This window comes from Malaclemys terrapin, chromosome 1, assembly GCF_027887155.1.
Source record: "Malaclemys terrapin pileata isolate rMalTer1 chromosome 1, rMalTer1.hap1, whole genome shotgun sequence".
In the NCBI taxonomy this organism is placed as follows: Eukaryota; Metazoa; Chordata; order Testudines; family Emydidae; genus Malaclemys; species Malaclemys terrapin.
Window position 1 is genome coordinate 121,101,212 of NC_071505.1, and position 15,054 is coordinate 121,116,265.

Here is a 15,054-nt window from a genome sequence, read left to right on the forward strand (position 1 = left end):
TTCTCCCTGCATATGGACTACAGGAATAGGCCCTAACACTGGAATTTTCAAGGGGGACAAATGGTGTTAGGTGCCCAACTAACTTTCCGTGGGAGATGGGAAGGGTCCTAGCTCCCATAAGCCCCTTTGAAAATCCCCATCAAAATTCTCTTTGCACAATCTGCATTTGTTGAAGTACTGTCCGAAGCCGGGAGAGCACAGCCTGATTTTTAAGATACTTACTGGATAAATATATATATATTTAGGCACCTATTTAAAAATGAAAGAGGGAGAGAGAGAGAGAGAGAGATTCTTGATTCAGTAGACAAGCAAGCAGTCATGTAAATATTCAGATGAATAACCCATTGAAATCAGTAGCACTGTCTGCATGAATAAAGCAGGTGGGGTTTGGCCCCTTTAAAAGAATATTCTCAATAGTCAGCTATTTTACCTGAATCCAGGTGCTGAAAATCTTACTGACATTTTCTTTGAAAAAGAAACCTCACTTCAGATCTGAGTTGGAGGGGAAGGGGAAAATATATGTAAATACATTATAAATATATCTACATCCTCCACCTCCAACACACTCCTTTTGCCACACTTTTGCAACAATGCAAAGAGAACATAATGTTGCCCTAACAACTGGGGATTCCTGGTTTAGCCAACTCTGTCATCTCTGGTCATGACCAACTCTGGAAAAAACCCTTACGTGCATTACCAACCAACATAAATATGAGCTGTTCTGAGCTGTTCTAACTTACTCCCCCAAGATCAGCATGGCTTTATTCCACTTTTGCCTGCTTCTTCGAATCCTTCTCCAAGCACAGATTGCCCACAGTTGAGGAACTGGAACTCAGAAAACTCCAAAAGAATATTCCTTGTGTTTATAGATTAGTGGTCTGTTAAATTCAATTTAATAAATTATTTAACTGTATATTGATTTTTTTTCACCCACTAGCTCGGAAAGAAACTGGGAATCAGGAAACCTAAATCAGGAAATTCCCAGCTCTGCCCTGACTTTAGGTCTGACCCCGAGAATGCTACTTAAACCTTCTGTGCCTTAGTTTTCCCATCTATAAAATGGCATAAATATAGTGACCCTCTTTTGTAAAGTACTTTGAGATGTTAGGTGAAAAGCATGATATAAGTGCAAAGTATTTTCATGATTTTTTTTAAAGAAATAGGCATTGCTTATTATAAAATATTGTCACTAAGAAGATATAAAAGCTTAGTTTGATAGATGACAAATATTTGGGGATAACTTTCCCAATTTTTTCTTTCATTTTCTCTTTCATTATTATTGTTTTAAGAGTATTTCCTAATCCTTCATTTAGGAAACAAGAACTCATGTCACTTGTGAGTTATGTGCATGTACAGTGTCTGAAATCACTTCATGACTAGTTTTCTTTTGTACACCTATAATATAAATATCTGAAGAGGATATTGCTTTACCCATAAAAAAAGGTGACATCATAATTTATTAATACAGCAAACACAGTTCATTGTTGTTAAATGCCATAAAGAGCTGGAAATAGTGTAGTTTCCCAGAAAATATTGCCTATATATCAAGGGAAAGATTTCCTTGATGAAACCTCAGCATGTGTAAGATCCTTTTTGGATACTTCAACATTTTGGTTATTCCCTCCAGCATGACTTTGTATCCTTCCAAGATGGTTGTGTTGGTCCCCTCACTCCCCCCCTGCACACACACACTTTCTGATGACTCCCTTCCTCTAAATACCCCATTTGTTCTTATCATACATTCTAATAAAACATTCTCTTCTCTAACTGCTGGGCCAAAATTCTGATCAGTTATGTCAGTGATTTAAATGGCTTTTCACCAGTGTACTAGAAGCAGAATGTGGCCCCTTGTGTTTGCTGGTTTCACAAGTACTGCTCGGCTACACACTTAAGTGCTTTGCGGGCACGGGGCCAGGTTGCACAGGATGCAAGTGATGGCTGAATTTTGGCCAATATGTCATTCTTTACATACTTGGGTTTCGGTCTAGTGAAGTATTTAAGCACATGCTTAATGTTAAGCACTTGAGTAATTTCTCTGAAGTTAGCTGAACTCCTACTTAAGGGCTTGCTTGCTGGATCAGGATGTTATAGTTTGATATTTCTAATATCAGTTTGATATCTATATTCTGAGCAATTATATATAATTTAAATGGCTCTACGATTTCTTTCCATATAAGAAATATTGCACTCTGTTCTCAGTGGTAAAAGCATAAATTTTGTTTTTTAATAGAATGCTCATTACCTAGCTCTCTATACTCCTGTATTGACCATACAAGGTCCTCAAGCATCCCTTTAATGTTACATGCCCCAATCCTGCTATGAAATCCCTGTGGATGGGTGGATTGACTCCCATGCCCATATGGAGCCCCCAGTGAAGCGCTGCAAGGGGCCCACCTGCACAGATTCCATTGCAGGACCATGCCTATTGTGTGTGTGTGTGTGTGTGTGTGTGTGTGTGTGTGTGTGTGTGTGTGTGTATGGAAAATACCATTCACCTGTACACTTCTTTGTATATTCTACCCATAAGAATAAATAAGAAAGTGTGATGGGGTAATAGGGTGATATAATGCTCCTTCCTTGATTAATTAATAATGAAGTGTAGCCCTAGTAAATGTTAAGGTACCAATAAATACTTTATGCTCCATCAATACCTGCACATAGTCGCTAGTTCTTGTTACTTTCCATAATGCATGCAAAAGGAGTACATGTTTTTTTAAGATGAGTCCCTAGTGTTCCTATTTGTTAAATATTCGGTACCTCCCCTTGCTTTTTAAAGTTATGGAAAATTCTGGATTGCTTGAAATCCAGGAAACTGTCTTTGAATTTTCTTACACACTCTTTTTATATACACATAGTCTCCTCACACCTACACACACACTCAGACACACAAGTAGTAGACTTTTGCAAGCAAAAATCACACACTTGCGTACGGTGTGCACAGCACCTCACTGATTCATTCTATTAGCTTCTGTGTGCTAATAACGTAGTTGTAGTGTGGTGATCAGCTTGTGCCTGTTAATTTCACACTCACAAATCAAATCAATCCCCCATGTGCTCAGGCAGCCCCTACCTAGACAATGGTTTCCTGCATATTAATGAAGTTCACACAAGCAGTGATTATGATTATATATGCACAGTTCTCATGTGCACAGCCAGCCCCAGCACAGGCAATCTGCTTCTGCATGTTGGCAGTTCACTACCCCCCTTGATTCCCCCTCTTCTCTGGGCTATATGTGGCATTTAGAAGCTCTGACAATCTGCTCCAAATGTTTTCCATATTTGTTCAGCCTCCTTGATTCAAATACCAGGAACAACTCAGCCAGCACAAAGCGAAGCTTCAGGGGCACACACACACACAAAAAAATCCCCACCTCAACACGCCCATCAGCCAGAAAAAAAAAAAAGTTCATCAACATGAGAAAAGAGGAGAAGAAACCTCAGAACAACACGTCCCTTAAAAACCAGAACCAGGCAGGGAAGGCACCTGAAGGGGAGAAAAGCACCGATCCAGCCAAGCAGCAGGAGCCAGCAATGAAGAAGAAAGCCAAGGGGGATCCCAAAACGGGCCAGGAGGAGGAATCCCACACTTGTTGTGGCTGCCGTTTCCCGCTGCTGGTTGCTTTGTTGCAGCTGGTGTTAGGCATCTCTATAACAGTGCTGGGCTTCATTATGGCAGGCATCAGCTCTTCTTTACTAGTCAGAGACACTCCATATTGGGCTGGGATAATTGTAAGCATAAAGTCTGTTTCTACATAAAGTGCATTTGCCAACATTAATGCAATCTGCATGATGCTACACTTACGACTAACCAACTGCATGTCCTACACCATATATGAGCTAAACTAACTATAAATATTCCTGCAATTATATGTCTAATTTACTTTCCCGAGGAAACTGCTGTTGCAGTATAATATAATCCTTCATATTCTTCCCCAAAACACCCCAAAACCTTGAATAAAATACAGGGTTGTTGTGCACCAGATGTATATTATGTTACTTATTAACCTGTTTGCTATTAAATGATGGTTAGTAATGCTGAAAAAAATGTTAACTATTTATGTTGATATCCCCCCAAAAAACCAGTCAGGTTTAAGAGGGTGAAAGTATAATTATAAACCTCTAATTCAATGTATTTATAATAGTGTCAGAGAAGAACTGGCTGTTCTTTTAGCTTCCACACTGTGATGAGTTAAAAAAAGACTGTAACTTAACCCCTTTCGTTCCCCCCCCCCCCATCCCAAATTCTTTTCCATAAAACACACCACATGTGGCTCTTGGGACTAAAGGGTTACTATGAAATGCAAAACAAGTAAGTCTGTAAAGTCTGAAGGGTGTGACACAAGCCAGCTAAAGCAAGGAAATTCAAAGTTCCGAGTGACAGGCTAGCCTTGTCTAATGCAGTTCTGGCACAAAAAACACAGTGGCAGGAGTAAAGGGTGGGGTCCCTGATAAGTCTATTATGATCATGCACATACATGCAATCAGCTTAGAAATATAGCTCCTGTAGATGTCACTAGGAGCTGGGGGCACTCAGCAGCTCTCAGGATTTGGCCTTGTTTTATTTAATAATTTTTAGAGAGACAGTACATGTGGCTATGGTAACATTCCTGTGTTGGGGTGTATATTATATATGTTTTGCTATGCCTATTATTTCCCCCTCAAAGGACCATATTTCAAGTAGATGTACTCTTACGTGTTTGTACTAATTCTAAGCATTATTAAACCAATAGAACATAAAATCTTCCACCAAGTAAATACATATTTAGGCACTTTAACAAAGAAAAGATTCTTGATGAAGTAGACAGTGTATCATGTACCACATAAACATAAATCCTTATTATTTGAGGCTTATTTGACCTGAATTGTTATGGTTTATTGTATGAATCCAGCTGCTGCACAGAACAATTACATCTTTGTGTTAGAGACAATTTGATAAGGATTGCTGAGACCTAAAAGTCAAAGGCCCAATCCTGAAAAAGTTGGAATGATCAGGACCTGAGTTTCTAAACAGATAATGGGTCATTTTAATTAGCCCTTTCCCCTTCTCTTTCTCTTCTTCCAAAATATAGATCTAAAAGTTCAGTTATGTCTTGCAGGGTGCAATACTACCCCCACTTACAGAAGAGAAATTGCCAATAGGACTTGCTCCATTACAAAGGGAGGGTGGAAGGGGAACAACAAACTACAGCATGCAACATTTCCACTTAATTTTTTTAAGTTAACATGTCCTAAAGTTTCTGCAAACACTGATGGTCAAATTCTCTTCTCAGCTCCACACTATGGATCTCCCAAATTTTGAACAACCTCTTCATTAGAAGACCAGATAAACACCCACAAAGATTCAGGGCTTGATCTCCAGCTGGAGTAAATTGGCAATGCTCCATTGAAGTCAGTGAGGGCATGCAAGTTTACAGCTGCTGAGCATGCTTCTTGATTTTCCTGTAAGCAGCCAACATTTAAAAAAAAAAAAAGTGTAGACCCAAGAATCAGCACATAAAGCTGTGCTACCCTTCCAGAGGGAGTCCCCAGCCAGGCCAATGCTCACTGAAGTTTTGCGACCAACCCGTAACTCAGGTAATATTTGCCACGATTGATGAACTGTTTGCAGGAATTTGGCCTGACATTTGGATGGGTGTGGGCTGGGTATAAATAATGCAAAGCTCAGTTGTTTTGCATGGCTTCAACCTGAAGCCAGGCAAAAATTGGTACATTTACACTTTTGAGTTAACCTAAAATTTCAAAGCAAAACTCAAGTCTGAACTAAAACTGTTGGGTTTCGCACACATCAACCTGTATGACCTTGTGATGGCAGAGCTCCCACAGACCCTGGGGACACAAGATTTTGGCTACATAATTCTTAGGATCTCTTTGATTTGAGCTTTACAATCATTTAACCTTTCCAGATATATAGAAGACCTAAAAATACTAAAGTAATGGGTGCCAATTTAAGAATCTAGCTCAAGTAATAAATAATAATGTGTTGGCTAGACTTGCATTTCTCAGTCTGTGGGTTATTCCACCATGTTGGGTTACCAGCAGGTTTTGGTGTAGGCACATTCCTTACCAGCACAATTACATGTGCCACTGATTGGGTTTCTGCTCACACTGCCTGGTCTTGGAGTTGAATGGTGTGGTGACCATGAGAATGTTCTCCCTGATGCATGTGTTTCAGGGAGAGTGAGAAGTGGAGAGACAAGTGTCTGAGAGCTACTGAGAAAAAACACACCAAATGTGGGGGAGGAAAGATACACATGTTTTCCATTCCCAGCAGCCAGGCTCAGGTGGAGTGGGTTGGGGAATGGCACTGGAAGAGAGAGGTGAGATTGAGAAGTTGGATCTGTAACTCCCAGCAGCCAGGAAAGATGATGTTTAAGTGAAGTTCAAGTGATGTCAAGAGTGGTGTGGGAGCTGATGCAAAGGATTTCAAGATATTGGTTCATGAGAGTTTAAAAAATAAAGAGGTAGCTGAGAAGTTGTGCCATTATTTGTTTATATATGGTTGCACTGTGATGGATATGCATGCTGCTTGTTGGGACACTGGCTGGGAAAGGTTGAGAACCCGTGAGCCAGAGCGAAGTTTGTCAGTGTAGCTCCCAGGGCCTTTGCCGGTAGTCTGTAGGACAGAATATCCTGAGAACTATGCACTGGAGCATTTGGAGATCCATTGTGTTAGAACACCCTGTGTGCAGATATCCTGCTCACAGTCTTTTTGGTTGGTATTAGGCCAGTGCAGAGATTGGAGATCATGCATATGGGCATGGGATGGAGTGTGTCTCGCTCATAAAACAAATATGCTCCTATTCTGTAGCAGAAAGTGCATCTTTCTGGAACTCCTTTATTAACGCAGAAATGAGCAACATTGCCTTTCTTGGCAGCGCAGCAGAACGGAAAGTGGTGGTGTAAAATATCAATGTGTGCTTGTTTTAGTAACATCCCACTCAAGTGCTCTTTTCAAAGGATTTGATTAGTGTTCAGATTCACCAACTGTTTAAGAACTGTAAAATATATTAAGACCTTTTTAATGAAGTTAAAGACAGTGGGCTAAATTCACCCCCAGTGTAACTCCATCAGAATTACACCCGGAATGAATGTAACCCCCTAGCTGTTGTTGAAGTATGACAGAAAAATGAAGGAAAACTCCTAATGTGTTAAATAGATCCTGACTGATTTTTTGCTTTATTAGTGGCAAAAGTATTTTCAGTTACGAACAGTGTGACAAAGTGCTTTAGTCCATTAGCATGGATGAAAGGGAACTTGTCTAGTGAAGCAACTAGAGCAAAATGTTCCCAGTGAAAACCAAACCAGGCAAAACTAGTGTGGATTCAGGTTTCATTACAAATTCAAAACTTGGTCTTGGTTTGTTGTGACAAGACTCCAGAAATCTGTTGAATAAACTTGGGCTGTTTTTTGGTTCTGCGGCTACTGTGACACTCCCCCCACCCACCCCCCACCCCCCACCCCTAGGCAATCAGTGTGGACGGAATCTGGGACCCATAGCACCAAAAGCACAGGCTTCTACTGCTGAGCAAAACAAGTAACACTATGGATTAGTAGCAGTAGTAGGCTCTTCCCTCTCTAGCAGCTAGTCTACACAGAAGGTAAGTGATGCACTTAGCTGCATCACACTAAAACTATTTCAACATGAAACCAGGTGAAACTTAGCAGTTTCAGCTGAGTTTCATTTGAAATACAATGGATGCTATTTAGAAACCAAAGGAAATGTTCATGGGAGAAACCACTGAGCTTAATGTAGTTCTAGGCACTACTGGGCTCTGTGCCCAGAGAGCAAAAGCAGAGTTACCAGTCTCAACCTATTCCCTTTAAAACCAGAATGTACCTGTTGTATCCATAGAGCCAGGTAAATCAATTCAGATAAAACAGGAGGTGACTGAAACCTCTGTTCAGAGCTTGGCTCTAACTCAAGCTGAACCCCTTTTTATGCAATTTTTAAAATATTCAGATAAATGTTCTGCCATTGGAAGCAGGGCTCTCAAAGAGAAATGGCACTGAGCCAGGAGTGCTGAATCCTTTGCTAGGTTCTGCCCTGATGTGCTATATTACTTAGGCAAGTCACTTAGGCCCAGATCCTCAAATGTACATAGGCCTCCAACTTCTATTGAAATCAATGTGAATTAGACATCTAAATACCTCTGAGTCTCTCGGCCTTAACTTCTCTGTTCTCTCCTCTATAAAATGGGAATAATAATTATCCATCCATCTTTTTGCTTTGATGAAAAAGCACTATAGAAGCACTATGTATTCTTGTTGTTGTTGTTGTTGTTCATTTTCATTTCCTTGTGGCCTCTCCAGTCAGTACTAGAAGCACAAATAGTGAATTTCTTCATGAAAGTCTATTCTCACAGTATTTCCACCATAACCGGAAGTAGGGAGTATCAGAAATTTCACAAGGAAGTCTGTTCCCCTGAGATGTTCAGTCCAGTTAAGATATTTCTCCAAACCTCATTGGAACTATCTGGAGTCAGGGATGCTTATCAGAGCTGTCCAACAGTTTTTGAGGTGTCCCCATTTTAATTCTCTTTTAAAAAGCCTATTTTTTAATTATTTGGGGTTTTTAGGACACTTGAAAATCCCAGATACCTAACTACTTCCCAGACTACAGTTCTAGATGAATCTGTTTATACACTTTTATCGTGTATTATGGTTCAATATTAAGATCTACTTTACAGTGGTCCATAAAAGAAAATAGAACAGCTCTTTTCAGCTTCTGCTCTGAAAAACCTGATTTGGCTCTTGTTTATAGTTCCAGTTAATCTGTTTGGACACAGGAGAATTGTCATTAACATTGTTTTTGTTTCTAGCTTGTTAAAGCTCTTGGAATCAAGTCTCCTTTCATTCACACCGATGTGAATCAGGACTGAATCCACTGGAGTAAATGGAGTTATGCCAGAGTAAAACTGGAGAAGGGTCAGGTCCATTGAGATTCCCAAGCACACTTTCTCATGTGCTGCAGATCTTAAAGGAACTGTAGTCTCATTAGTTCTCAAACCTCATATTAGCTGGCCTTGCCTATCTCCAGATGCTCTAGAGGAGAGATAAAACTGTGGAATTCACAAAAAATAAAATAAAAACCCTCTTCAGGACACACAAGAAACAGTATGTGTGTTCTGGATGTAAAGCATAAAACCTTCTCCTCTTACTCACTTATGACCTTTTTTAAAGTACTCAGCACTTTCAACTGGGGGGGAGATTTATTTTTTCCCCCAAATGGTTGAACTCCCATCTAGCATTTCGATAAGGATCAGATTTTCAAAAGTGCTCAGTGTCCTGAAGCTCCCATTGTGATACTTAATGGGACATATTTTAAGAGCTCAGAACCCAATGAGTTGATCTCTACTGAAAACCTGGCGACTTATTTTGACCCCTATGTGAGAGCTGAACACTTCTTAAAGACTGGCTCTTAGGCATAAATTCCTTCCTTTCCTTCCCATCTCTGACCTCCAAGTCCACCCTCTCCTCCACCCTATTCTGTGAAAGTGAGGCCTATTCATCTGTAGCCTCTCAAACCCAGATTTCTCCTGCCCCTGCCTCTTTATTCTTTCATCTCCTCCCCTCCCTTATCTTTAACTTCTTTCTCTGCTCTGCTGACAAATGCACTCTTGTTGGCTGAAAATACTTACCATTGACAACACTCTTAAGCTGCTACCCTTTCTCCCCCATTCTTTTTTCCTTCAAGATGGTTGACCTTTAACCTTAAACTACCTAGACCAGTCGTTCTTAACCTTTTCCATGGTCTTGTTCCACACCAGGACATCTTTCCCCCCCTCCCCCATAATCCCAGAACTCCACCTCCTTCCCAGAATCTCCCTCATGTTTAGCAATATGGTGGCCATTGACTTATTGATTCCTGTTCATAGCAGCCTGTGAGGGATCTGGCTTCCATCATCTGAGCTCTATTAATTTTAGGTTGCGGGCTAGTGGAGCAAGACTGATGCAGGTTTTTACGGTGCAAAAGCTAGATAGAGTTTTAATTTCAACATTCTATGAATGTTATCCATCCTCATTTTTATAGTGCCAGAATGTATATGGCACTTTATAAAACCTTCAATAGAATGAGACATGTTCTTTGCCTCAGGCAGTTCACAGTCTAGGAGAGACAAAACAAATAAAGACACATCAAAGCATGTGGCAAACAGTTCAGTAAAGGAGGAGTGTGGAAACTGGTTTTGAGATAGGATTTTCAGGAAAGAGAGAGAAGGCACCTTATGGAGAAGAATCAGAAGGCTGTGCAAGTCAAACTAGCCAATTATTGGGTTGGCTGAGGAGCTGGCCCCAGTCCCATTTGTGAAAAGACTTTTAAAAAATATCTCCCAGCACTGCATATCCCTCTAAGACTCTGATAATTGGGATGTTTAATTTAATTTAAGTGGTTAAAGCAGGTGACTCTGTCTTTGGACTTGGGATTTTATTCTTGCCTCTGTCACTGATGCTTTCATTGGCCAGTCATTGCCAAACTTAGCTGCCTAAATCAATATTTAAGCAACGAAATGGGTGTCCTGATTTGCAAAGGGGTTGAGCACCTGCTGGGCTCAATAGGAATTGAGGTGCTCTGCACCTCTGAAAATCAGGCCACTAACCCTTAATCTCTCTGTCTTCAGATTCTTAAAGTTCAATCCTCAGGTGTCCCAAAGAGGACCATGATTCACCTTGGAGCTGGAGGACATAGAGGTGGATGTAGAGTAGTGTCTGTTCCTTGACCCTTTCTAAGGTCACTGCACCACTCCAGCACCCACAGTGCCCAGTGAATGCCGTGCAGCTCTAAGGTCAACTTGTGCTTCTGGTATGGGGCAAAGTTTCTTTACAAAGGGGATGAGGAGCAGGCCCTCCAGCTTCAAAATTGGTACAATGATACATATTGAACTCGCAGGGGTGTTTTGTGGCTTAATTGTTGGTAAAGTGCTTTGAGATCTTTGGGCAAAAGGGGTCATAAAGTATAAAATATTGTTGTACTGGAGTGTGCCAGTGAAAAGGATTTTACTGTGCTATAACGCAATGTAAATTACAAAATGGCCTTAAAATTGTCATGTTGATTGGTTGAGGCTAGCTAGACAGGTGATGTTAATTGTACTACAGTAGTATAGACGGGACAGGGCGTACTGCAACTTAACCTGATCATATAACGTGAATAATTTCCACCATTCCTCTTATTTAAACTATTTATATCTAAATCATACATTACACCCTTAACAGCTCCCACAGAAGGATCATTATCTGTACAGTCTCCCCAGTATAAGAAAATACAAATTCATATGAACAAACCATAGTCATCCCCTCCTGCCTTGGATTTTCCAGGCCACAACACAGGATCCTCCTCATTGCTGTGCATGAGTCATCTGCATTGGCTTCTCAGTGATGGGCCTTCCAAATTTCAGGCCACAACTTTGTCCTCATAGAAAAGACAATAATTAAGAAGTACGAACAGCTTGAGCAGGAAATATTTGATCTCATTCTATACCAATCTGGGGAATGTTGGGTTTGGCCATTTAAATCCACTGAAATTTCTTCCCTTCTCCCTATGAGAGAAGAGAGATACTTCCTAGTCAGCTCTGGACCCATGCTGGTTGTTGGGGATGGGTTGGTTGTTGCTGTGGACACCTATTCTATTAGCAGTTGTGGATGTGGCTTTCAGTCATGCTTTACCTACTGTACAACCTGGCTGGGTTTTTAACTTTCACTAGTTATTAGAGAAACCACTTTCAATCTTTAATAAAGGTGACAGTTAAAACTGGCACAGTCAAGGCAGCTAATGGATATCATAGCCATACAGGTATCCATTTTTCTCTTTATACAGGCCATCTTTAATTGGTCATGATGAACATCAAAGATTGGGGGGAGGGGGATTTGCTTCAGATGAATAGCCAGAAATTTGGCTGTTTAAATTAACCTTCTCCAAATCACCTGAACCTCTGGACTGTGCAAAATGGGGCACATTTTGTGAAAGAGGCTCTTTTGGGTTTTCTAGTACTTGCTTATAGTCTGGTCTGGAAATACCTCAAGTGCTGTATTCCTCATAGTACAGTGATGGCCTGACAATACTTACCAGCAGTTACCATGCACTGGTATCTGAGTAACCACAGCATCTGCTTGTATTGTAAATTGGAAATAGCTGCCATGTCTCAATAATAGAGCTGGGAGGGAAAGAAACATTGGGAATTTTTGGTGAAAATGTTACCCTAGTATAAAAATTGAAATTTGACAAAAGTTTCATTATAAAATTTGAATTGGTTTTGAGCATCTCTGCTCAGTACCTTTGTGTGGTAACTGAGAACAGTAAACAGTGACTTAGTGGTGACCACTATGTTTTGACACTCCTGGTCCAGCTGGAACCTGGAAGTGAAATAGAAAATTAAGCAATATTTGCCAAATCACCCACAGAGTTTCTGATATGGGTTTTGTTTGTGCAAAAATTTCAGTTAAGTTTTTCTTTTATTCACTCTGGTTCACACATCCCTAGTATATACTTTGACAATCCTAGGTATGCTTGCCACACAGTCACAGACTTGGTGCACGTGTATCATGCCACCCCCTATTCGGTTAATTTTTTACATGGTCCTTGAGTGAGCCCCCAGTACGGTTAAAATTTATCACCTGGTGATTCAAGATAAATGTCTGCATCAACATTTATCTTTGGGCAGTGTGAAAAGACTCCAAGCTGTCCCTCAAAACCAGCAACCACAAAGGTCTTCTATAGCAACTCACATTTAAGTTTCTACAGAAGACTTTTGTGGTTGCTGGTTTTAATAGCTACATAATGTTGTGAGCCTATACAATTGACTGTGGAAATTTAATCTTAAATTGGGAGAAATAACAACCTCATTGCTGGTTACAGACCTAATACAACAAAGATCATTACAGAAAAGTGCTCTATAATTTCAATAACTTTTCTCTAGGTGTGGTTTGTTTTTTTTTAACCATACGGTAGAATTTAATAGAAAATTTATATTCCTAGCATAGGGACCTGGATGATGGTGTTTTTGTTTTGTTTTTAAACTAGGGCTATCAAATGATTTTAAAAATTAATCACGATTAATTGCAATTTTAATTGCACTGTTAAACAATAACAGAATACCATTTACTAAAATATGTTTTGGATGTTGTCTACATTTTCAGATATATTGATGTTAATTACAACACAGAGTACAAAGCGTACTGTGATCATTTTCTATTATTTTTTATTACAAATATTTGCACTGTAAAAAAGATAAAAGAAATAGTATTTTTCAACTCCCCTCCAAAAGTACTGTAATTCAATCTTTTTGTTGTGAAAGTGCAATTTTACAAATGTAGACTTTTTTTGTTTTGTTACATAACTGCATTCAAAAACAAAACAATGTAAAACTTTAGTGACTACAAGTCCACTCAGTCCTACTTCTTGTTTGTCTTAGCGATTGGCTGACCAAGTTTGTTTACATTTACGGGAGATAATGCTGCCCACTTCTTATTTACAATGTTACATAACGTGAGAACAGGCATTCGCATGGCACTGTTGTAGCCAGTGTTACAAGGTATTTACATGCCAGATATGCTAAACATTTGTATGCCCCTTCATGCTTTGACCACCGTTCTAGAGGACATGCGTCCATGCTGATGACAGGGTCTGCTCAATAACAATCCAAAGCAGTGTGGACTGATGCACATTCATTTTCATCATCTGAGTCAGATGCCACCAACAGAAAGTTGATTTTATTTTTTGGTGATTTGGGTTCTGTAGTTTCTGAATCAGAGTGTTTGCTCTTCTAAGACTTCTGACAGCATGTTCCACACCTCGTCCCGCTCAGATTTTGGAAGGCACTTCAGATTCTTAAATCTTGGGTTGAGTGCTCTAGCTATCTTTAGAAATCTTTTATTGGTACCTTCTTTGCGTTTTGTCAAATTTGCAGTGAAAGTGTTCTTAAATTGAACAACAGACATTGGGTCGTCATCCAAGACTGCCATGGCATGAAGCTAAGTATCCCCTCTCTGATAGTGGCGAGTAACAGATACTTCAAAGAAAGATGTCCTATCTAAGATAGTGAGAGGTGACTTGTAGTGGGTAATTACAGAATAACTTGCTCAGAAGGAAAGTTTCTTCCTAACTTCATCTATTCGTGGTTGGCTTGTTCCCTGAAGCATGAGGGTTTTTATTCCTCTTTAAAAAGGTCATTCTATTTAATGTAACTCTGGATATTCTCATTATCCATAAAAATGTGTAATCCCCTTGGCCGCAGTGATATCCTGTGTCAATGAGTTCCACAGGTTACAAATGTGTTGCTTTTCACTCTGTTTGCTCTTTTGATTACAAGGGTTATTTTCTAAAATTCCTGCTAACCAGACCATATAATAAAGCAGATGAGGAAAATTAGTCACCTGCATAAGTGTTTCCAGATATGTCTTGGGTTAGGGCCCAATATGCTCATTTGAACCAGATTTTCCTCTTTCTCAATCTCTTTTCAGACATTTTCAGTTCTCCTGCCTCTCCCAAATCAGCACCATATGTTTTCCAAAATCTGTAGGAAATTCTTGGAAGGCAAATATACATCATTTGACTGAGAGGCCTACCTGTTTTTAGGGCCACCTTTTGGCTGAAATTGCAGCAGCAACAACAACAACAACAACAACAACAAAAACCCTCATAATGTACTAGGTAGAAAAAAGAGCAGATTAGCGCAATCCATGGTTTGGACAGCTGTAGGAATAAAGCAAACCACGTTAATATATTAGTGTGACAATAACTAATGCAAACCACAACTGCAATTTATTTCTGACATGTTCATATTTCCCCCAATTAGGTATATTACATCAACATCTTAATCATTACCAGACTGTATTCTGCTATCTATCTATTCTCCATCTTTCTGTTGAGACCTTGTGTGATTAAAGTATGAGAAAGTTACAAGCAACTTAAAATAAGGGTGATTGGATAGGGAGGGCAAATCTGGTGGGCCTTACTTGGGAAAAACTCCAATGAGTTCCATGGGAATTCGGTCAAAATAAAATCCTCTGGATTTGGCCGATAAGGAATAAGTGAATTGTGCATTAATTTTTTTTTGCTTTTGC

At 39.8% G+C, this 15,054-nt stretch overlaps 1 protein-coding gene across 2 annotated transcripts in view; it reads left to right on the plus strand.

The window, feature by feature from the left end:
• The first annotated feature begins 3,290 nt into the window (after nucleotides 1-3,290).
• Nucleotides 3,291-15,054, plus strand: part of SSPN (sarcospan) — a 33,448-nt gene continuing 21,684 nt past the window's right edge. The window contains exon 1 of one of the 2 annotated variants that reach the window (XM_054037134.1): nucleotides 3,291-3,729. In XM_054037134.1, coding sequence (XP_053893109.1) covers nucleotides 3,415-3,729 — 315 coding nt within the window. In that variant the 5' untranslated portion in view covers nucleotides 3,291-3,414. Of the gene's footprint in view, nucleotides 3,730-5,515; nucleotides 5,575-15,054 lie in introns of those variants that run through there. The other variant, XM_054037143.1, reaches the window with a different exon arrangement.